The 22,859-nt window shown below is 49.0% G+C and overlaps 2 protein-coding genes across 2 annotated transcripts in view; both read left to right on the forward strand.

Annotated features, from left to right (window-relative positions):
- Nucleotides 1–62: 62 nt before the first annotated feature.
- RAB22A (RAB22A, member RAS oncogene family) overlaps nucleotides 63–22,859 on the forward strand; it is a 49,985-nt gene continuing 27,188 nt past the window's right edge. The window contains exons 1-2 of the mRNA XM_006896857.1: nucleotides 63–98; nucleotides 1,436–1,515. Coding sequence (XP_006896919.1) covers nucleotides 63–98; nucleotides 1,436–1,515 — 116 coding nt within the window. The remainder of the gene's footprint in view (nucleotides 99–1,435; nucleotides 1,516–22,859) is intronic.
- LOC102867633 (high mobility group protein B2-like) lies at nucleotides 8,523–9,119 on the forward strand. The gene has a single exon (XM_006896856.1). The coding sequence runs from the start codon at nucleotides 8,523–8,525 to the stop codon at nucleotides 9,117–9,119; it is 597 nt and encodes a 198-aa protein (XP_006896918.1).

Here is a 22,859-nt window from a genome sequence, read left to right on the forward strand (position 1 = left end):
GGGCCCGGCCTCTTCCCAACTTAGGGCGGCGGCGGCGGGCCCGCGCCCCTGACTCCCGGGCCATGGCGCTGCGAGAGCTCAAAGTGTGCCTGCTGGGGGTGAGTGGTGGACACTGGCCCGGGAGGGGCCCCACGTGTCCCCAGCCTGCCCGGGGCACCGCCTGCTGTCCCCCAACCTGCTGTCCCCCAGCCGCTGACCCCCAGCCGATGACCCCCCAGCCTGCTGACCCCCAGCCTGCTGTCCCCAGCCTGCTGTCCCCCAGCCGATGACCCCAGCCTGCTATCCCCCGGCCTGCTGTCCCCCAGCCTGCTGTCCCTCCAGCCTGCTGTCCCCCAGCCTCCATTCCCCCAGCCGATGACCCCCAGCCTGCTGTCTCCCCAGCCTGCCAGCAGCACCTCCTCCTGTCCCCCCAGCCTGCTGTCCCCTAGCATCCTATCCCCCAGCCTCCAGTCCCCCAGCCTCCTTCCTTGCCCCTCTGGCCATCCTGCCCACCAGGCAGCACCCACCAGATGACCAGGTGGTCGGAGGGATCCTCCCCCTTCTCCCATCTGAGATCCCAGAAAGGGGGAACCCCTGAAACCTGACTCTTTGACCCCCAAGAGTTAGGAGCCTCCAGGCCTCTTCATAGCACCCAGCTTCAAAGCAGGTCTTAAATAGTTTGGGCTAACTTTTCAGGGTTCAGGTCTTCCAAAGTGAAAGCAGGGCCAGATCTGTGGGTTTTATGAGCCCCCTTCTCCTCTGTCCCATCTGTTGATTGGTTTTGAACTTGTGGAAGGCCCTGACCAGTCATGCAGTTCCACTCTGTGAATGTCTGGCTTTTGAGATCAAGTCTAAGAAACTTGCCCCTTTGTCAGGAAACCCCGGAGGCCATTGTGAAGTTGTAGCTGCCCCTGTTAGGGCCTTCTGTGCCCTGCCAGAGGATTCTGAAGGTGACACTAAAGATCGAAAAGATTCCAAGTGTTGTTGTTAGATGCCGTCAACTTCCAACCAGTCTGTCCTACTGCCCTCAGACGGGGAAAGGGGACTAGGCTTTATCAGGGATTGCACAGAGCTGCTTCATGAGTTTGTAAATTTGTTCATACGTGGTACAGAGTGGACTTGGCCCATTTCGTATGAAGCAGAAACTTTGGGTCTTCCAAGAGTTCCTAATGTCTTTTTAAAACTTTCGACATCACTCCCGGCTTTCCAAAGGTCGCCAGCTTGGAAACCTACAAATAGTTCTGCCCTGCACAAGGTGGGGTGCCCTGAGTTGGAATCTAACAGCCCAACGATGAGGGAGGGAGCTGTGATGAAAGGCTCCGTCATGTCCCCTCACTTCTCTGAAAGTTACGGGTTTGGGATCAGTTTCTAAAGTCCTGAACTCCGCCACCAGCAGTTGTCGGTGCCTGTGAAGCTGGGTCCAGTTCTCTAATCAGGTCCCCTCTTTCTCTTTCAGGATACAGGTGTAGGCAAATCAAGTATCGTGTGGCGCTTTGTGGAAGACAGCTTTGATCCCAACATCAACCCAACAATAGGGTAAGCGAAGAAGTTGATTTCATATGCTTTGAAAGGCCTTCCAGATAAAAAGGTCATGCAGTGTGGGTGTGGCCGTCTGACACTTGGGAGTTCTGAGGAGCAGATTCCAGTTTCTCAGGGGAGGGTTTGGAAAAATCCAGTGATCTACTTTTTACTTGTGAGGAGGAGAAGGTGCCAGGAGGAAAGATGGCATCTAACTTAGAATATAATAGACCCTTCAGTCCTTCAACATTGGCAGCAGTTACACCTTAAAGTGAGACTGATGAAAACAAGTCGGAGTACTGTCATAAGGCATGATCTGCCTCGTAGATGAATAATAGATCATTTTATTCCTTCCCAAAGAGTGGGGTCTGAATCCTTGTCACGGATTAATAATAATAATATTAATAATAAGATGTTGACGTGTAAGTTGTGGGTTGTTTCCCGCTGGGACTCTCATTCATTGTCACTGCGTCACAATTGACCCCTCGCTGACTCCTCCACAGCAGGTTTCTGATGCTGTGAGTCCCCTGGGAGGAGATCGGCCATCCTTCTCTCATAGGGCAGCTGGTGGACCCGCCTTTGTGTTAGCAGCACAGCTGCCTGTGGGCTCCACTGTCAGCTGACTGAAACGTTGGTGGTTCAGGCCCACCAGCCGCTGCGAGGGGGAAAGGCCGTTTTCCTCCAGGGAAGATTTACAGCCTCGGAAACCTGGTGGAGTGTCATCGTAAGCTGGAACCAACCCAGCAGGAGTGTTGTTTGGGCCTTTGGAAGAGTGTGGTTGACTGACGTGTATGTGGTCGATTCCGAGGAAGGGCTTCGTGGTATTTCATTATCGCAATGGCAAGTACCATTGCAGAAAGACAAGTGGTGTTCTGTTGGTGGTTGGTTGGTTGGTTGGTTTTATAGGTTGTGATTGAGCCTATAGATGCTGTATTGTTTTTATCACCCCTCCTCCCTAATCTCAGGGAGCTTTGTGATCTGCAGGTCGTCTGTCTGAGAGTAATGGCACCTGAGAGTAATGGCAGACAAGTTGTACTTTACAGCAACCAAGGGAAATGATCGGGAAACTGTCCTAGAGAATTGTAGGTTCCTGCCGCCGTGTCTGTTTACGCACTTGACGTCTCGGGTGCTGCCTTTATTAAGCTCTGTGGATCCCTGCTCATCTGGAGGTGTGGGGGGGGAAATCCGTCGCCAACTGATTCTGAAATGAAAGTGCCTTCTGGTCCTTTGAGGGCAGGGACTGGCTACGCCCCGTCTCCACCGTGGCTACGCCCCGTCTCCACCGTGACGTACGTCCGCCTCCTCAGGGCCTGCCTGTCACTACCTGCACGGGAAAGTGAAGGCAGAGGAAGGGGGAATGGTGGTGACTCAGGGACGGACACCTTCGCTCTGAGTCAGGGCTGGAAACACAGAACCCACACACAACACAAAAGGCGTCACCCCAAGTGGAAGGGCTTGTCACACACGTTCCTCACAGAGAAAGGAAGTGGCTGGCACTGTGCTCCCTACGCTCCTAGGCTGCCCTTGTGCCCTTCTCACCAGCAGCCCCCACTGCGTCCGACGCTCTTGGCTCCCAGGTCTTCGCGGGTCCCACCTCACACAGCGCCTTGCCTCACGTTTCGCGAAGAAGTGTCTCAGGCTTTCTTTTCCTTCCTTCTGCTTTCCTCTAGTGGGTAAGACGTTGCACTGCTAACTCAGAGGTATGTGGTTTGAATCCACCAGCTCCTCCGAAGGACAGAGATGGTCATCCCGCTCTCAGGTGACTTCCCGCCTCTGGAAACCTGCTGGAGGGTCAGCAGTGAGTCGCTTCTGACTCAGCCGCAATGATTGTCATCACAGTCACACTCTCTTTGAATGAGCTCTGGTGGTGCAGTGGTTAAACACTCACCTGATAATCCTAAAAGCCAGTGGTTGGACCCATTCAGAAGCTCCGTGGGAGAAAATGTGGCCTGTAAGATTGTAGCTTTGGAAACTGGGGGGCTATTCTATTCTGTCCTATAGGATCTTGTAAGAACAGCAACAAACACTTTTTCTTAGCTTCTTTCTTCAGCTGTAAAAAAAAGGCGTCTTCCGCGTTCAACATCCACCCCCCTCCCCAGGCACTGTCCCTGGAACCCGGGCCCCTACCTCTTCCTCAGTTCCCCCTCTCTTTCCCCAGCCCCCCCCGTCTTACACTGCCGTGCAGCCATGCTCCCAATCAGCCCAGCTCTCATTTCCCCAACCCTGCACAGAGTCGAGCTCTGGAAGAGAAGCTTCTGCTTCCTCTCCCTCTCCTCCTGCTTCCTCTCCCTCTCCTCCCCAGCACTGCCGTCTCTGCTCCACCCCACATCCCTCTAAGCCAGGTTCCGGTTTCCTTCGCTTGGCAGCCTCCGTGACATCTTTCAGCTTTGCTCAGTCGTTCTGTGCCAGATGCTGGTCTGAGTGCTAGCAATTTAGGCTAGGAGTCAACAAAGCACAGTCTTTGGCCCACTAGCTATTTTTGTAAATAAAGTTTTATTGGAACACACCCATTCGTTTACATCATCTCAAAGCATATTTTGGGCTTCCGTGGCAGCACTGTGGAGTCTGGGTGTGCCTGGGAATGTGTGGCCCACAAAGCCAGAAATATTTACTACCTGGCCCTCTTCAGGAAGAGTTTGCCAGCTTTGGTTTCTTCTAACATAGTTCCTGCCTCAGAGGTCTTACCTACAAGGAGGAGTGAGGCATAATCTGTAACTCATGTACAGGAAATGACTTAATTGGCCGCTTTAAGTGCCATGAAAGAGAGGGTTCTGCCCTTTGATCTTCGGTAAGGAGCATGAGTGCTATCAGAGTCCGAGGATGGGATGGGGTTAGCCAGCGTCCTGTTGTACAGAGGGCTGCTTTAGTCAGAGTAAACCTGACAGCACCTGACAGTGGCCACCTGACAACGGTACACAGGGCAAACAGGGGCAGCTGTGGAGGTGTGGCCTCGGCTTAGGGAAGTAGTACCATTTAAATATTTCAATGATGAGTGGATTGAAAGTGGCAATTCCTCAAAAATACTACACTAGAACTGCAGTGTGGTCCAGCAGGTCATTCCTAGATGTATACGCTCCCCCCAAAAAGGAGAGCAGACACTTAAACCCCAGTGTTCACTGTAACACAGTCAACAATCATCAAAAGGTAGAAACGGGATGCTTATCAGCAAGGTGTCGCCTGCGTGCCTGCCCCTTCTGCGCTGCACTAGGAGCTGACTCAGCTCCCCTCGGGCAGGTTTCGAACCGGGAAGTCGCACAGGAAATAGCCTGTCGTCTTACCTGGGGCCTCCAGTGGGTTCAGGCTGCCAGAGAGGCATGGTTTTTAGATGAGCATCACAGCACCCTGCAGACTTGGCCACCCGAGCTCTCTGCTGCATCCGGACCAAGTGCAGGTCCTGTTCAGCCAGTAAGAGACGTGAAAGCCTGACACGGGCTCCGGAACGAGGGACTGGAAGACATCACGCTGAGTCAAATAAGCCATCACAGAAGGACAAGTACTGTATGGCCTCAGCTGTAGAAGCAGCAAGGGGTCAGGGGACATGGATTATTAGTGGTCACCAGGAGTGAGAAAGAAGGGGTATTACCTGTAGTGAGAATTTTGTGTTGGTTCATTCAGGTTAGGATTGTAACACTATACAGCCAGTCACTTAACTGATGTCAGTAAACGGTACCCCTTGAGAAAGCTGCATTGGCCCAGTATGTGAGGAAGTGGCATTTACAGCAGTGAGAGAAGGGGAGAGTGGCTGACGACTGAGGATACTTCCATTCCAGCAGAAACCTCACGGGGTTTGGTGTCTGGATGTGGAAGTTTAGGGTCCTGTTTTTTCATGGGAATCCTAATTGGCCTGATGATATGTTTAATTCTTCTACCTACTAGTCCATCGCACGGTGCCTGGGGTCTTGAAAGTTTGCAGGCAGACATCCCAGACAGAGGCATAATTGTTTTCCTGAAGTAACCAAGAAGAGAGACAGGACGGGGAGGGGGATGTGGCATGTGTGAACAGCTGCCTTCTTCACCAGGAGGCCGGAGGACCTAGATGGGCCCAGGGACCAGTCATAAACGTTTGGATCTAAGATGTCATGAATGAGTCTTCATCAAAAGAGGGGAAATACAGAAAAAAATTGCAGATTTTCAGCAACTTCAGACTTTCTGAAATTGTTACACCAAGATTTTTTTTTTCCCCCTTAAGATTATCTTTAACCTTAGACAAAACAAAACAATCCCTTGAAGTCTTCTTACAGCCAAACAGTAGTCCTTTATTGTTGTTCTCAGGTGCCACTGAGTCGTCTTTAACCTCCTGCATGACCTTTATGTACACAGGGGCTAAGGCTGCCCAGTTCTGTGCCGTCCTTACAGTCACTGCTGTTCCAGCCACTGTGTCCCTGCATCGTGCCATCCCACCAAGCACCATGCTCCCCAGGGTCCAGAGTCTGTGACCAGGTCTCACCATTCTTGCTTCTAAGGGGTACTTCCTGCAAGACCAATTGGTTTGTTCTTTGTCAATTAATAGACATTTTAAAAGTCTGCCTTGAGCATTATGCTGTTTCTCAAATTATGTACATAGTGTCACAAAAGCAATTTGAGAGATTAGATTTGGAACCTTAGGGGGCTGCAAATCTTTATGGTAATAAGGGAAGAACCGCTCAGAGAAGGAGGCTAAGAATGGTTGCACCTCTTGAGAACATAACCAATGCGCTGAAATGTGTGCATACAAACCTTGTTGATTAGTGTGTGTATTACTGTGTAACAATACCGGAGGAGGTTAAGTAGATAGTGGTGACGGATGCTGAGAAGTGGCTGAGGACACAGCGGGAGGGTAGGTGGTGGGCAGGGTGGGTGAGGCAGTGGAGTTCTGCCACCCGGGGTAGATCCCAGCGTCACTTCTGCGGGTCACATTGTGCCTTCATTCTTGGTTCTCCTGAATCTGTGACCATTCTGATTTCCTGTCCCCTCCTTCATTTGCTCCATCTCCCCCTGTCCTGTCCTTTGTCCCACAGCTTAGCCTCACAGCCTGCTTCCCCAGCCCTTCTCCGTATGTCCATGCTGACACTGCCAACCCAGGATGTGGACCTGGCCCCTGCGGGTGTTCCCTCCCATGGCCCTGCCCTTCTCCCACATCCTTGCTGGGCCTTGAAGGGCCAGAAGCACTGGCCTGGGTGTGAATTTGACCCACACTGCAAGTGCCAGACCCTTTCCCCGGCCCCCATAAGTGCCACAGACACCTAGGGTCTCGTGTGTGACTGAACTGGAGCCCCTGCCAGGCTCCCCTTTCCAGAGGCCCCGCCTTCACCCAGGTGGGAGCTCTGGGGGCTCTTGGTTGTACAGGGCAAAGAAGAGGTAGTCTGCTTCTGAGATTACGGCCGTGGAAACCCCACAGGCAGTTCTCTTCTGTCCCTTAAGGGGCGCAGAGGCTAAGGGACATGAGGGCAGTAGGTTTGGTGTGAAGTTTTCCCTGAGTGCCTCAAGCTAGAAACCCGCAGCCCCTTCCCTGGCAAGCAGGCACTCAGGCCCCCACCTCCCCTCTGTTGCTGCCGGCGTGCAGCCTCTGGTCCTTCACCTTCCCTCCTGGTGCTGAGAGCAAGGATGCTGGAGGTGGGCTGCCCACAGCCTGGCCACTCTGGACCTCCTTAAGCCTGGGCACTTTGATCTTCCTGTCGGGATAATGATGGCTCACCTTGGGGGGGGACTTCCGGGAGTGAATCCCTGGAGAATGCTCACCACACGCCTCCGGGCTCTGGGCTGAGACCTGGTGAAAGTGCTCAGCCCTGGACGGGGCTCCCTGCGCCGAGCTGGAAGCTTTTTCACACGTTTAGGTCTTTCAATTTGTGTAGAATCATCTCTATGTGTAGTTGTTATAACTCCAAGTAGTGTTCCAGGTAATTCCTGGGTTTCATACAACCTGGAGTTACAAGCCACACCCTGTGAAGCCTGTTTATTATCCAAGATTCCAGGTACACGCACTGGTTTGTAAAACAAAAGGCAGTACTTGTGACACACACGGGGCAGCCTTGTTATTATTGCCGTGTGGGTGTGTTCAAGTGTTCTGTGACTCTGGCAGTGCCGGTTTAATGTCCTTACGCAGGAGAAGTGCACTGAACGCCGTGTGCCAACGCCCGTCTGACTGACTGACCTTACCTTGGACTGTTACCCGTTCAGCCTGTGTACAGGTTTGCCTAAATATGGCCTCCGGGCAGGAGCATGCCGCGGCCTGGGCCGGCCTGCCTGGCGTCCCACCGGGTGTCCTGCCTGGCGTCCCATGGCCCCTGCATCTTCCTCCCTGCTTCTGACCACTGTGAAAGTGGCATCCAGCAGTCGTTTCCAGACTTTGCCCACATTCCCTGATAACTGTGCATCTTGCTGGGCCCTGGCCTTCCCTTCACTGCCCACCACTTGGCAGAGACAGAGACCCTGTCTTGTCAGAGTGGACGTGCCCACAGCTGCCTTATGGGAACTGTAGGCCACGTGGGGCTAGGAGACCACCTTCCCCGATGGCTTCCCCCTCCCACATGGCTTCCCCCCTCCATGCCACCATTTGGGACATCGATTCTTCCTCGGAGAGGTGGCCATTCTAGCCCTGTCCACACCCCCACTCCGGTCTCCCTCTGCACCTCACTCTCCGCCCATCTTTCCATGGAAGTCACTCCATCGAGGGTCAGCAGACGTGGTCTTCCGAAGGCCGCCTGTGTCCACACCCAGCCCTACGTGCTGTCCTGTGTGGCCTGGAGCAAGTGCTTCATCTGCCCGTCTGGGAATATTAGGACCAAGGCCATTGCTGTCACATCCCGGAAACGGAGTTAAAGTAGGGAGAAGTGACTTCAAACACCTTGACATGGTATTTCCCCCGCTGTAATCCAGTAACTGTCTGGGCCGGCGCCAGGCTGGTTTGTGAGCGCGCTGTAGAAGTGGCCAGCGGATAAACCAGTTCACACCGGAGCCCTTGGAAGGACGGGTCCCGGTCGGGTCCGGTCGCTTCGTGGGACTCTCAGGAAAAGCTCCTTGGTTCACACCAGGCACCGAGTCTCAGGATGGGCAAAGGAGACCCCAACAAACCGAGGGGCAAAATGTCCTCGTACGCCTTCTTCGTGCAGACCTGCCGAGAGGAGCACAAGAAGAAACATCCCGACTCGTCAGTCAACTTCGCCGAGTTCTCCAAGAAGTGCTCGGAGAGATGGAAGACCATGTCTGCAAAGGAAAAGTCGAAGTTTGAAGATATGGCAAAAACTGACAAAGCACGCTATGACAGGGAGATGAAAAATTATGTGCCTCCCAAAGGGGATAAGAAAGGAAAGAAAAAAGATCCAAATGCTCCCAAAAGGCCACCGTCTGCCTTCTTCCTGTTTTGTTCTGAACATCGTCCAAAGATCAAAAGTGAACACCCAGGGCTGTCCATTGGGGATACTGCAAAGAAGTTGGGTGAAATGTGGTCTGAACAATCAGCCAAAGATAAACAACCTTATGAACAGAAAGCAGCCAAGCTAAAAGAGAAATATGAGAAGGATATTGCTGCATATCGTGCCAAGGGCAAAAGTGAAGCAGGGAAGAAAGGTCCTGGCAGACCAACAGGCTCAAAGAAGAAGAGTGAACCAGAAGGTGAGGAAGAAGAAGATGAAGATGAAGAATAAATGGCTGTCTTACGTGTGGAGTATGCGTGTGTGCTCAGGCAATTGTTAGCTAAGAATGTGAATTCAAGTGCAGCTCAATATTAGCTTCAGTATAAAAACTGTACAGAATTTTGTATAGGTGATAAAGATTCTTAGAGAAATACTTTTGTAAAATGCAGCTTGTAGCGGAGAGGCTACTACGTACAGTTAGATTTTAAAGCTTCTGATGTTGAATGTTTCTAAATATTTAATGGTTCTTTAATTTCTTGTGTATGGTAGGTAGCACAGCAAACTCCTAGGAAATTAGTATCGATAGTAAATTTTTGGGGTTTTTAGGATGTTGCATTTTGGTTTTTTAAAGTTTTGTAATAAAATTATGTATATTAAAAAAAAAAAAAGAAGTGGCCAGCACCCCGTGGTGTAGACGCTGCAGCACTGGGAGATCCGGCCTCATCCACGGACGCTCACCCCTGCGAGTCGGAAGCGGCCTGGGCTGACCCTCCTGACCCTCCGGCGGCTGTGTAGTGGACTCACACGGCAGTGGCCATCTTTCTCTCAGGGGGCCCCCAGAGCCTGCGCCGCCCGGGCTCCCCCACCCCTCACGGTAGCCGTCGTGTCTCTTCGTCACTGTCGGCTTGGCCGTGCCGTCTCTGGGACAGTGGACCTTCCTGTTGGGTGGGCACCACTGGACGGCTGGGTTGGTTCTGACGTGCACTCGCTGGAAGTCATTTTGTTAGAAGCATTCCCGGCGTGTGCCTTGTGCCGATTGTTCGGACTTTGGTTTGGCGATGGTGGGAATTGCTGGCTCGGGGCACTGTCGTGGTCATTACACGCGTGGATGACGTCCAGAGTGCCGTGCGCTCCTCCAGCAGCTCATGGGTGTTCCGTTGCTTCACAGCCTCAGTTCCATTAGATCCTAACAGTCGTATGTGTTCGGTCCCTGGAGGGTGAGCTGGTGTCCCCTTCTCGCATGACTTCTGTTCCTGGGCACTTTCGTCTCTTGTGTCTTTGGCCATTTGGCCATGTGCTTTTGTGAAGGACGTGTTTGAAGAATCTTGTCACTAGTTGGTGCCCACCCTGCTAGCTTCTGAACGGAATTGCTCCTGTGCATTGCACGTTCTGCCTGCCGCTCTGTGACGAGCCCCTACTTCTCTAAAGATAGCCTGTTGTGAACAGAGCTCGTCATAGCCATAGAGCCATGTGACCAGTCTTCCTTTGGAGGTTGATGGTCTTTGTCTTGTCCAAGAAATGATGTAACCAAGGAGGATACTATCTTAGGGAAATGGTGTGTGGTTCGATACATCTAGAGATTTCCAATCTCTCCACAACCTTGCCAACATTTATTGTTTGCTGCTCTGTTGAACTTTGCTGTTGTTACTGGGGTCAGATGATATCTCATAGTTGTTTTACATCCTTTTTTTGAGTGAAAGTTCACAGATCACCCTGGTTTTTCTTTAATTCATTCATATACTTTTTCTTCATACCAATGTCAGTTAATCAGTGTCATTAATTATGTTTTGTGTGTAATCAACCCTGTAGGGAGGTGAAGTGGCCTAGTCCTTAGGGAGTTTTGCTACCAGTCCAGAGGATGTACCCAGTCTGTGATGGTTCACGCCCGCCCTCGGCTCCTAGGGAGAAAGATGGACCCCCCTCCTCCTCCCATGGGATTCGCTACCTCGAAGCCCAGCAGAGGGTCAGCCATGAGCTCTGGCGTGTGAATAGCCTCTTTACTGTCCATTACCTTTGTCCTCATGCAGATCACCTATTTATCTTCACTCCTCTGCCTCTCCCTCCCCATCCAAGGATGAATGTCTCTGTAAACCATTTCCTTGGCTTTCTGTGTCACTGGTCTTAGACCATAATTGTCCTTTTGGGACTGACTTAAATCACTCAGCGTAATTTCTTCTAAGTTCTTCATCTTGTACCTTGTATTTCGTGAATATTTTGTCATTTTTCAATTTTCAGTTATTGATTGGCTGTTATTTCCTAGGGATTTATATCTGTTAGTGGGATTGCTGGATCAAACAGTGTTTCTGTTCTCAACTTTCTGACAAGGCACCCAACTACTTTCTATAGTGGTTGCACCATTTTGCATTTCCATGCGTGGGCTTATTTCTTCCTAGGGTCACTATGAGTTGTACTTGACTGATGGCACTTAACAACAACGTTCTATTCCACTGTTTTGTTTGTCATTTTACTAATAATAGTAAATACTGTTTTTGAAATTAGGTGGTAAATGTCATCCAATTGTAGTGTTCTTTTCCAAGTTTGTTTTAGTTTCTTAAGTTCTTTGCATTACTATGTAAGTGTTAAAAGTGCCTTGCTTAATTTCTGATATATATATTCATATTTATCTTGCTTGGGTTGACAGTTAACAACCTTAGTACCAGCAGTCAGGAAATACAGAGAGGCATTGCGCTGGGAAAGTCTGCAGTTAGGGGCCTCTCCAGTTTATTGAGGAGGAATGATAACAGTTTGAGGACTAAGGTAGTTCTGATTCAGGCCACAGTCTTTCTGATCACTTGCTATGCATCTGAGAGCTGGACAGTGAATAAGAAAGGCAGAAACAGAATTGATGTCTCTGAGCTGTGGTGTTGGGAGAAGAGCATGGAACCCACTGAGGATGGCCAAGAGAATGAGCAGATATGTCTTGGAGAGGGTTTAGCTAGAGTGTTCTTTTGAGGCAAGAATGAGGAGGCTTCACCTAACATACTTTGGGCATGTAGCTAGGAGGGGCTATTCCTTGGAGAAGGACAAGATGCGAGGAAGGGTGGAGAGTCAGTGAAGGAGAGGAAGACCCTCAATCAGGCAGATTAGCACAGTGACTGCTGCAGTATATGTCAGGAAGTGTGAGGACGACACAGGGTTTCAGATCTGTTGTTCATAGGGTTGTTATGAGTCGTACTCGACTCAAGAGCACCTAACAAGAACTAAATGCAACAGAGAACTGGCAGGCTTTAGAAGAGGCCATGGTACTAGGGATATTATGGTTAATGTTAGATGGATCTTGGCTGCAAGTGGAGAATATCAGAAGAATGTATGTTTCGTTGACTGTGCAAAGGCATTTGACTGTGTGGATCAGAACAAATCATGGCCAACTCTGAGAAGAAGGGGAATCCCAGAACACTTGATTGTGCTTATGCAAAACCTGTACTTGGACCAGGAGGCAGTCGTCAGAACAGAGCAAGAAAGCACTGCATGGTGCAAAATCAGAAAAGGAGTACACAAGGGATGAGTCCTATCTCCATACTTTTTCAGTCTGTATGTGGAACAGATCACCCAGAAGTCTGGGCTCTGTGAAGAGGAATGTGGCATCAGGACTGGAGGGAGACTCATCAACAATCTGTGTTATGCAGATGATACAACCTTGCTTGCCACAACTGAGGAGGGCCAGAGGCATTTGCAGCAGAAGGTCAAGGACTGCAGCCGTCAATATAGATTGAAGCTCAACTTCAAGAAAACTGAGCCAATTGGCAGCATCATGATAGACGATGAAGAGATAGAGATTGTTAACAGCTTCAGTTTGCTGAACAGCTCCTATAGCATGGTGCATTACATGCTGTTCTGCTGATTGAAAGATCGGCAGTTCAAGTCCACCAGCTGCTCTGAAAGAGGTAGATGGGCAGTCTTCTCCCGTAATGATTTACAGCCTCAGAAACCCAGTGAGATTCACTGAGTCAGACTTAACTAGAGGCAGTGGGTGTAGTTCCAGCTGGGACCTCCGGTTCCGTGTTGAGAAAGCCTGAGATCACCTCCTCCTGGCCTTCCGTTCTGCATGTACTGTGAAGTCGTTAGCTGGCTCTCAGCTTTTTACGGGTGCTCTTTATCTAGTCGAGGGAGCTCTGGCGATTTAGTGGTAAGTAAGGATTTGCACCACCAAGCCAAAGGACCCTGATTCTGGTCCCCCAGCTGCTGCACAGGAGAAGGCGGGCAGACTCCTCCCTGGGATTTACGGCCTCTGGAAACCTGCCGGATCGCCAGCTGTGAGTTGGTTGCATCTCAGTGACACACAGTGTCTTCTGTCAAGTTGAAGTGGGGCCCTTCTCCCCTAAATGGATGAATGATTCTCCTTAATTCAAGAACTATACAACTGTGATGACATCATCTTCACAGCTTTTGAGATGTTCATGTTTTTATCGCTTTGAGCCTGTTAAAATGGTGAGTGTAGTTGGTGTAAATGGCCCATCTTGCATTACTGGACTAATCTTCACTTGGCCACCATGCTGTCCTTCCATTGCTGTGTCTGATTTACTGAAGCCGTGTTGACAGTTCTGGCCTCCGAGTCGGGGAGGCACGTTCATCTCTGGTTTCCTTTCTCTATCAGGATGTGGCTTTGTGAGGTGTGTTGGGCTGCACTGTCTTCTCTTCCTTCTTTATGAGGTCTGGGTAGGACAGGTGTTATTTCTTCTTTAAGTAATTGCCACATTTCATAATTGAGCCACATGCCCATTTCTTACCAAGAGAATGTTTGGCTACAAATTCCATCTTATTAACAAGACCGTTGGACTAGCTATTTCTCCTTGAGGACGCTCTGGTAGTTTTGGTGATTTCTCTTTCAGGGAATGTATTCATTGTAATGATATTTTCATTGTCAGCATACGCTTGTTCACGGTAGTTAATCCTTTCAGCGTGTGATCTACAGCCATGGCCCCTCTTCGGTTGTTTGGATTGATGAGTTGTAGCTTCTGTTTCCTGCTCTGTCAAGTCTTTCAGTTTTGTAGATCTTTTTTAAAGAGTCTAGTCTCATCGTATTTCATTGGTTTTTCGCTTACCTTTATAGTTTCCTTTGTTTTGCTTAATTTGTTCTTGACCTAGTGTTTTTTAGGGTGAAAGCATATACTTTATTTAAGATAAACACGCACTACACACACATCTCCCTAGGTCCCCTTTTCCCCTCCCCCTCCTCTTCTTTGTCTTTTATATAAATAACAGATAAAAACTCAAGCTCATTGCTGTTGAGTCAGAACTGACCCCAGTGATTCTCCAGCAGGGTCTCGGGGGTTATATATGTCACGTGGGAGGAGACAGCCCCTCTCTCTCCCCAGGAGTAGCTGGTGGATTCAGATCACCGGCTTGTGGGTTGGAAGCTCGGCTCTCTACCCAGGAGGCCACCAGAGTACATGTGTGTTCACGTGTGCGTGTGTGTGTGTGTGTGTGTGCACGTGCACGCACTAAGTGTCTAAGTGCTGGTTCGAGGCTGCCTGCAGGCCTTGATATGTTGTGTTTTCATATTTCATTCTGTTCTACTGCTGCTGTGTTTTCCTTTCTGGTGTCTTACCTGACTTACTGGTCGTTTAGACATGTGTCCTCTAATTTCCAATTACTTGGAGGTTTTTAGAGATTGTCCTGTTGCTGCCATCTTGGTAAACACATAGTCAGCAGACATCCTCACTTTTACTTTCTCAGACCTTTTACATTTGACATTGACTTTCTGGCCTGGAAGATGCTGGGTCTGTGAGCATCCTTTGTGTCCTGGTGCCCTGTGAGGAGTGGCTGGTGAATGCCAGCCGTGTTGGTGTGGCCGACCGCACTGCCAGGCCGTCTGGGTCTTCAGTGGCTTTCTCCTCTTATTTGCAGTGAGGCATGTTTCAGTCCAAGCCCGGTGAAGGCCTTGCCTGTTTTCCTTTCCGTTTCAGCAGGGGCTTTCTTCATGAGTTTTGAAGCCTCTGTGTGAGGTGTGTGCGTACACATGTGATATTTTCATGTTTTCTTTTTTCTTATTTTATTTTTATTATTTGTGTGTGTGTACCATCAAATCAGATCTGACTGGTACAGGAGGAGATTATTCCTCCTTCTCCAGCAAAGCATCTGGTGGATTTGAACCGCTCACCTCTCAGATTGCAGTGCAGCTTCTTGCCACAAGGCCACCAGAGCTCACTCATTTTCGTGTTTTCATGACAGCCTGACCTCTTTGCCCTCATGAAGTGACCTTCTCCTTCCCTAGCGACAGTCCTACACCAGATTCTGCTCTGGGATCAATAGCGGCTCTTTGAGCTGTCTATAAACTTTCTATAAATTACTGTTTGCTTGCCTTTTCCCATCCTTTTGTTTCTCATAGGAAACTAAATGCTTAAATGACTTCTTCATAGGCCACTTTTCCATGTATATTCGTGGATAATCTCTGCCTTCTGATTGGAGTGTTTCTCTCGGTACCGTTCAGTACAATTACTGGTAACCACAAGTGGCTTGTTAAATCTTAAGTTAAACTTGAAAATGCAATTCTCAAGTCACACTAGCCCCATTTCAGTTCTCATTACAGAACGCTGTACACATCGTGCTGGTTAAGGTTCTCTGGTCTCATCGTAATTACCTGTATAAAAAAGACCATCAGGTCGGTCCTGACTCACACCAGGCCTGGGAGACAGAGGAGCGCTGCCTCTTAGGTCTCCCAGGGGCCAGCAGCTGCATTCAAACCACTGACCTTTCAGTTGGCAGTCCTGTGTTATGCCACCAGGGTTCCTCAGTTCTTTCCATAGTTTGTTTTCAATCGACAGTCTTGCCTTCTGCCTCCCCACTTGTCTCATGTTAGCGGTTCTGTTTTACCTCTGTTACTGGCTTACGCTCACGGCTCTTCCTTGTTATTTTAGTGGACAGCCTTGTTATGTACCGTCGGGTAGGAAGCGACTCTTAGCTGACCTTCCAGCAGGTTTTCAGAGACAGGGGATTGCCCATCCTCCTCTCGTGGAGCACTGGTGGATTGGCATCATCGTGGGTACCCTCGGTCTCGTGAATCGCACCGTGTCTCCCTAAAATACGTGTTGTCAGCCTGCCCTCTCCCCTGAGGGCGTGGGGACGCGGCATCAGTGTAGGATGCGTGTTGAGTCAGTCTCTTTGGAGATCTCAGATCTCAGCAAGCAGAGGAACGCGACAGCAGGGGCTGGGGAGGGAGGAGGAGAAGATGCCACATGAAGGTTGCCCAGCAGCTGAAGCTCCAAGAGACACGGAGCTGCTCCCAGAGCTGACGGAGGGACCCTTCGCCTGCAGCCGGCATCCTGGGTGCAGACTTCCGACTCCAGAAGTGGAACTCTGCTGGCTTGGTGGTAAGGACTTACCCTGCCAACCCAAAGGCTTGTAGCTCAAATCCACCAGCTGCTCTGTGCCTGAGAGACAGCAGTCACCTTCCGGGCGTTTCGCAGCCTCCAAAAACCCTCTGGAGTCTCTGCTGTGTGTTAGTTCCAACTGGACAGGGCACAACAACACAGTCTCCAAAATATGGAGGGTAGATGCCTGTTCACTGAAGCCACCCACCTGTGATACCAGCTAACACAGCTCTGGAGAACAAAGATGCCGGGCTTCACACAGCCTCCGTGTGTTGTCAGTCTGCCTTCAGACTGTGTCGTGCCCGAGCCCCTCCTGTGTCCTGCCCTTTATGCTGTAGTCGTTGGTTCACTGCTGCGAGGTGGGTTATAAAATCCTCGGGGAACTTGTCGTTTGTGCTGCACATAGTCATTAGTCTGTAACGAGTCTCTTTCCCACCGCACCCCGAAACCTTGTCCCACCACCACGTCTTCATGTTTGGATCTTCAGAAATACATCTCAATGTCCAGTGGCATGAGCCTTCATTGTAATGCTTCAAGGTCTGCAGCTTCTCCATATAAGCCTAAAAAATCATCTTGTCTGTTTCTACACACATTCATTCATTCTCTCTGTCTCTCTCTGTCTCTCTCTCCCTCCCTCCTTCCCTCCCTCTCTCTGTCTCTCCTTCCTGCCATCCCCTCTGTGTGTTTGAAAGTGCATTCATGACATCATAAAACTATTCCCTGATCTGATTGCAGAACTTTGACCCCAGAGTTACCGCTGTGCTCATTAAGCTGCAGCACTGGAAGTGTGATGACCACAGCCCTTGGCCACTGCGTGCTGATGCAGACACACCCATGGTCTACTAGAGAAAATTCCAGGCCTTCTGCCCCATACAGGTCCCAGAACACAAAGCCCAGCCAGCCAGCTCCGACTCCCAGTGGAAACGCCCTGGAGCGAGTCCAAGGCTAGAACGTTAGGGAAGCAGAGAAGCAGACTTCCTCGTCTCTCCCACCCAGAGCAGCTGATAGGATCAAACCGCCGACTTGGAGCTTACCAGCTGAGCCCTGGATGCCAGCAGGTTCTGTCCTGTAAAGAGGACGGCCTATGAAAGCTTCCAGGGCAGTTGCACTTGTCAGGAGGTTGCTACAAGTGGACAGTGGGCCGGCCAGTCGCGGGCCTTTCAGCAGCGCTGCCCTTCTCCCTCCCCAGCCCCTGGCCCCCTGCAGCCCCCTCGCCATCTGTACTGATTGACTGATGCTGAGTGTTGCAGTAAGTGGAGTTTGACAGCGTGTGACCTTTGTGTGTGCCTTCTTCCTATCGGATGGCGTTCCTGAGGTCTGTCCGCAGCAGCGTGCACGGGGATTGGATTTCTCTCGCTGGCTCCGTGAGGGTTTGATCCAGATGACATTGACATTGTTCTCTTGGTTTGGAGAGGAATGGCCTCTTTATACTGTTGAGCCTTCTGATCGATGGACATGGGTCACCCCGCGTTCACAGCGCCTCTCCTTCCTCTGTGCTCCTTCCTTTTGAGTACTTGCCTCACACATCTGTCATTGGATTTTTTTTTCCCATGGGCTTGGGTGTTTATAATGCCGTTGTGTGCTGTTAATTTGGTAGGTGGTGTTCCTGACCTTTTCCTTTTCTTGTTTATTGCTGCTGTACAGAAATGTGGTGTGTTGTTACTTGTGCTTGTCCTGGGACCTTGCTGAATGGACTCAGTGGTTGGTGCAGCCCCCAGGTGTGGGTTCTCTTGAGTCTCACCTGGGAGTGGCTTTGAATCTCTGTGACCCCCGTTGCTGTGGCCTCCCTCCTACGCCCCGCCAACCCCCTGTGTGCAGCAGAGCTGCTCCTTGGGACTCGGTGCGGTGCCCTCCAGGGCCCGGTCAGGCCTCTCTCCCGAGGCCCCTCTGTGAGTTCAGGCAAGCCCGCCTTGTGGCTCATGCTTGAGCCCATGACCGTTTCTACCCCTCAGGGACTCTTCTATCTGCCAATCCTGAAAGTTTTCCTTTTGTTTTGTTGGGTGAATTCATCTCCAGGGCGCCCCTGATTAACCAGCCGTCCTGGGCGCCCTTACCTTGTTCTGACTTTAGCAAAACAGCTTCCAGCACGCCGTCATCAGATACACTTGCACGTTCTGTATGTGCCGTTCACCATCTGGTAGGACTGGCCCTTGTTTTTGCCATTTGCTGTGAGGTTATGTGCATAAGTTAAATTGGATCAGAATGTAGTTCCGCGTCTCTTGGGATGATCACGTAATTATTCTTTTATATGCTCCTAATGTGAGTAATCACATTATGCTTTCCTGGAATAGATGCACTTAGGGTGCTGTACTGAGAATCTTAGTCTCTGGCACTAGTTTGCTGTTGCACTTGAAGGTCTTTGGATGTGTTTGTAAGTGAGAATACAACGCTGTACCTCTTTCTTGTAGTTTGGAATCAAGGTATGCTTGCCTCATAAGATTAGGGGAGAGACTCCTATACAGAAGAGCTTGTATAAAACTGCTCTTATGTCTTCCTTAAAGGCATATCAGGAGCACGCAGACCCTGGAGAAGGCATAATGCTTGGTAAAACTGAAGGTCAGTGAAAAAAAAAGAGGAAGGCCTTCAGTGAGATGGATTGACGTGGTAGGTGCAGCATAGGGTTTTATTCTCTTGGATGTAGGGTCCCTGTTAGGCTAGATGACACCTCACAGCAACAACTGGATGCCTCCCTAGTGATGCCACCAGTGCCCCGGCTGCCCTTGTGTAACAGCGTTCCTTTCATGTGGTGGTGAGGATGGTGGTGGTGGTGGTGGTGGTGGTGGTGTGTACTGTCAAATCAGAACCAACCCATAGCAGACCCTCTGGCGGGTTTTCAGAGGCCGGAAGTCACACAGGAGGAGATCGCACATCCTTCTCCTGGGAGCAGCTAGTTATTTCAAAACACTCACCTTTGGGTTGGCAACATATTACTCACCATAAGCCACCAGAACTCCCTGGTTTCTTTGGTAGTTACAATTATTCATGTTCAATTTTCTGGTGGGTTTTTTCTCTCTCTTTATATGTGTGTGCTTTTTTCCCTTTTTCCTATATTTTCAAATTTATTGGCCTAGAAATAAAGGCTCCTGTAGAGATAGCTCTTTCATTTCTCACTTACTTATCTTAGTGTTGCCTTTGATCATGTGTGGTGCTTCTGTCTTCATTGATTCTGCCTCTCTTAGGGCTCACTATGCTATTCTTTTTCTTTTTTAAAAAATTTCTCTCCTTTTTTTTCTTTAATTATGATTAGAGTGAAAGTTTACAAAGCCAGTTGCTTCCCATCAGCCCCGGTCCTCGCACTGTAACTGTTCCTCCTGCTTCCTCCTTGGGGTCCTCACGCGTTAGTCCTGCCAGCCTGCCCCTGGCCCTCTCCTGGGCTGAGTCTCTGGGCAAACGCTGCCCTTTCCATCTTTCTTGACCAGCATTGCTCCTTGTGTTACTGTCTCCTTCGGGACTGTGCGCACCTTGACCTAAAGGGGTGAGTTTTGTCCAAGAATGAAGGCTCAGAATGAGGGCTTTATCCCTAGAGGTTCCACCGGTCGGTCTTGGACCAGTGAACCTGGTCCTAGTTTCTGTGATGTTTTAGTTTTGTTCCACATTTCTCCCCACCCTGTCTCCCCAGAGCTCCTTTGTGGTCCTTTTGGAGTGATCAGCGGTGGTAACTGGCCATCATCTAGTTTCGCGTGTCTCGCCCTTATGGAACTTGCAGCCCATGTGGACCATTATCCTTTGGATTCCATCTTTCTGTGAATCTTTGCTTTTCTTTTCTCCAGATGCGGAGGGCGTGATAGTTGCACTTTAGACAGTCCTTTCCCCCCCATCATTTCTTGAGATGGACAGATCTGAAGATCATCTTTTCAGATCTTTCTGTATTTTATTACTTTTCACCAAGGCTGTCATTGGATTCAGGATCTTTAATATTGTGTAATGTCTTTTATTATTCAGTTAAAAAATATTTACTAAGCTCTGTTGTGATTTCTCATCAAATCAGAACTGACACATCACTGGACCCTCCAGCAGGCTGTCCGTCACATGAGAGAAGATTGCCCATCTTTTTCTGGAGGAGCCACTGGTGGATTTGAACCACCAGAGAGACACGCCTTTGCTTGGGTTGACACCACAACTCCCTGTGGCTGACCTTACCAGTGCATCCTTCTGTTGTGATTAATAAATATCATGGTTATGATCACTCCAATATCACTCCAAAGATACAAGTTTCTGAGATGATTGCCCTAGTTATCTTTTTGTTAGAGATATCTGGCATTTTATATTGCGCTGAGAAGATGTATTATCTAAATTCTTTGACATCTGATATAACTTACTGTTCATTATGTGTTGCACAGCTAACCACCAGTCAGCAGTTTGAATCCACCTGGTGCTCCTGGGGAGAAAGGTGGATTGTTTCCTCCTGTAAAGATATATACAGCCCCTGAAGCCGAGAGGCGGTAGGATTTGTGATGGTCAGTTTGGTAAACAGAGTTTATCTAAAAAGACATATATTCTGCAACAGTTCAGTGCTGTGTTCTACCAAGGAAACTGGACTAAATTTCTTGATTTAGTCTTTTCAGGTTTTCTATTATCCTTGTGATTTATTTGGTCTGCCTGAGTCTATCATTTACCAGGAGGACATAGGCTAAAATCTCCCATGATGATTATATACTTGTCTATTTCTCCTTTTAATTCTGTCAATTTTGCTCTGATTTTTTTTGCAGCTACACTAGGCACTTACAAATTTAGAACTTAATATCTTGCTGATGAATCCTCTCACATTCTGAAATCGCCTCTCCATCGCTGGGAGTGTGTTTACCTTGCAGTCTCATTTGTCTGTTATCAGTGTAATAATTCTGTTTCCGTTAGTAGAATTTGCATGGCATAGCTTTTTCCATCCTTTTGTTTTTAACTTTCCTGTATCTTTTTATTTAAGCTGCATCTCTTGTAAGCAACTTATGACTTGCTTTTGATAAAATGTGCTCTCTGCAGACACCACCCTAATCAAGATACACAAATTTCCATCACCACAGAAAATGCCCTGATGTCTCCTTGGGCAAGTACCCCCCCCCCAACCCCAGCAATCACTGTTGTGATCTCAGTTACGTTAGACTCGTTTACGAATCTTGAGTTTCATGTCAACAGACTAATAGAGTTGATACAGCTGTCTGTCCTCTGAATCAAAATGTTTTGGAGAGTCTCAATGTTGCATCCCTCCCAATTATTTTCTAATTTCTGGGTAATGTTCTCTTAAATTAATATGTCACCATTTTTTCATTTATTTGTCTGCTCTCTGTGTATGGACTTGTGAGATTTTTCCCCAGTATTTGACTCTGAGGAATAAAACTCCAAACCCATTGCCGTCGAGTCATTCCAGTTCGTGGTGACCCTGCGACCCTCCCCTGGGTTTCCAAAGAGGTAAATCTTCATAGGAACTCTTGAAGGTTGCAACTTAAGATGCTGTCGGCTCCATCCGCAGCTCATTTTGTGGTCATAGGTTTTACTTCCTGTGGGTGAATAACTAGAAGTAGGGTTACTAGTTTGTGGGGTGGGGTGTGTGTGTGCGCGCCTCAGGACCAAGAGGTGTCTGAAGTGGTTGTAGCCTCGCCTCTCCCTCGGACAATGTGCAGTTCTTCTTTCTCAGCGTTTTCCTCCTGTGTGTGGATGTGTGCTTACAACTCTAGTCATTAGGGTGGATTTAACTAGGGTGTCAGTTTTTAAATTTGCATTTCCCAGGCGACCAATAATGTTCAGCATCTTTGCGTGTGCTTATTTGTGGTTAATAGATCTTTTAAAAAGTCACTATTGACGTTGTCCGGTTTTCCTCTTTTTCCCTTTTTTCTGGTCTCATTACTTACTGATTTGTGAGTTCTCTGTCTGTCCTAAGTCCTGGTTCCTCTCCATGCACTCTGAGTGCTTTCTCCCGGTTTGGGCTTACCTGGTCATGTTCTTAATGTTGACATTTGGTGCAAAGGAGTTTGAAATGAAATGAAATCCTTGTTACTCGTTTTATCTAATTAGTGCTCCTCTGTCTTCTTGAAGAGATCTGTTGGCCCTGTAACCTCACAGGCCTTCTCTAGGATCGTCCTTGGAGGTGGATCAAAGGCATAGACATTGTAATTCTACATGTATTCTTCTGATGTATCTCTAATTGACGACTCTTTACAGTATGAGGTGGGGACTAAACCCACTGCCCATTCTATTCCTGCTCATTGCATCCAGTGGAATACCAATTGACATATTTCAGCAAACAGATATTGCCCTGCATGTGCTCACCAAGTTGTGCCAAGAAATCTGGAGGACAACCACCTGTCCAAGTGACTGGAAGAGATTCATATTTATTCCCATTCCAAGAAAAGATGAACCAACAGAGTAAGGAAATTATCACTAATATCACACAGTAGCAAAATCTTGCTGAAGATTATCCAGAAAAGGCTTGAACAGTACGTTCACAGAGAACTACCAGAAATACAAGCAGGCTGTAGAAGAGGTCATGGCACTAGGGATATCATTACCAATGTCAGATGCATCTTGGCAGAGAGCAGAGAGAAGAAGAAGAATGTCTGTGTTTCATTGACTATGCAAAGCATTTGACTGTGTGGGTCACAATAAATTGTGGCTAACCTTGAGGAAAATGAGAATCTCAGAACAGTTGATCTGTGCTTATACAAAACCTATACTTGGGGGGAGCTCTGGTGGCCTAGTGGCAAGAAGCTGCACTGCACTCCCAGAGGAA

Source organism: Elephantulus edwardii, unplaced genomic scaffold, assembly GCF_000299155.1.
Source record: "Elephantulus edwardii isolate Elephantulus edwardi_28Jun2011 unplaced genomic scaffold, EleEdw1.0 scaffold00193, whole genome shotgun sequence".
Classification (NCBI taxonomy): Eukaryota; Metazoa; Chordata; class Mammalia; order Macroscelidea; family Macroscelididae; genus Elephantulus; species Elephantulus edwardii.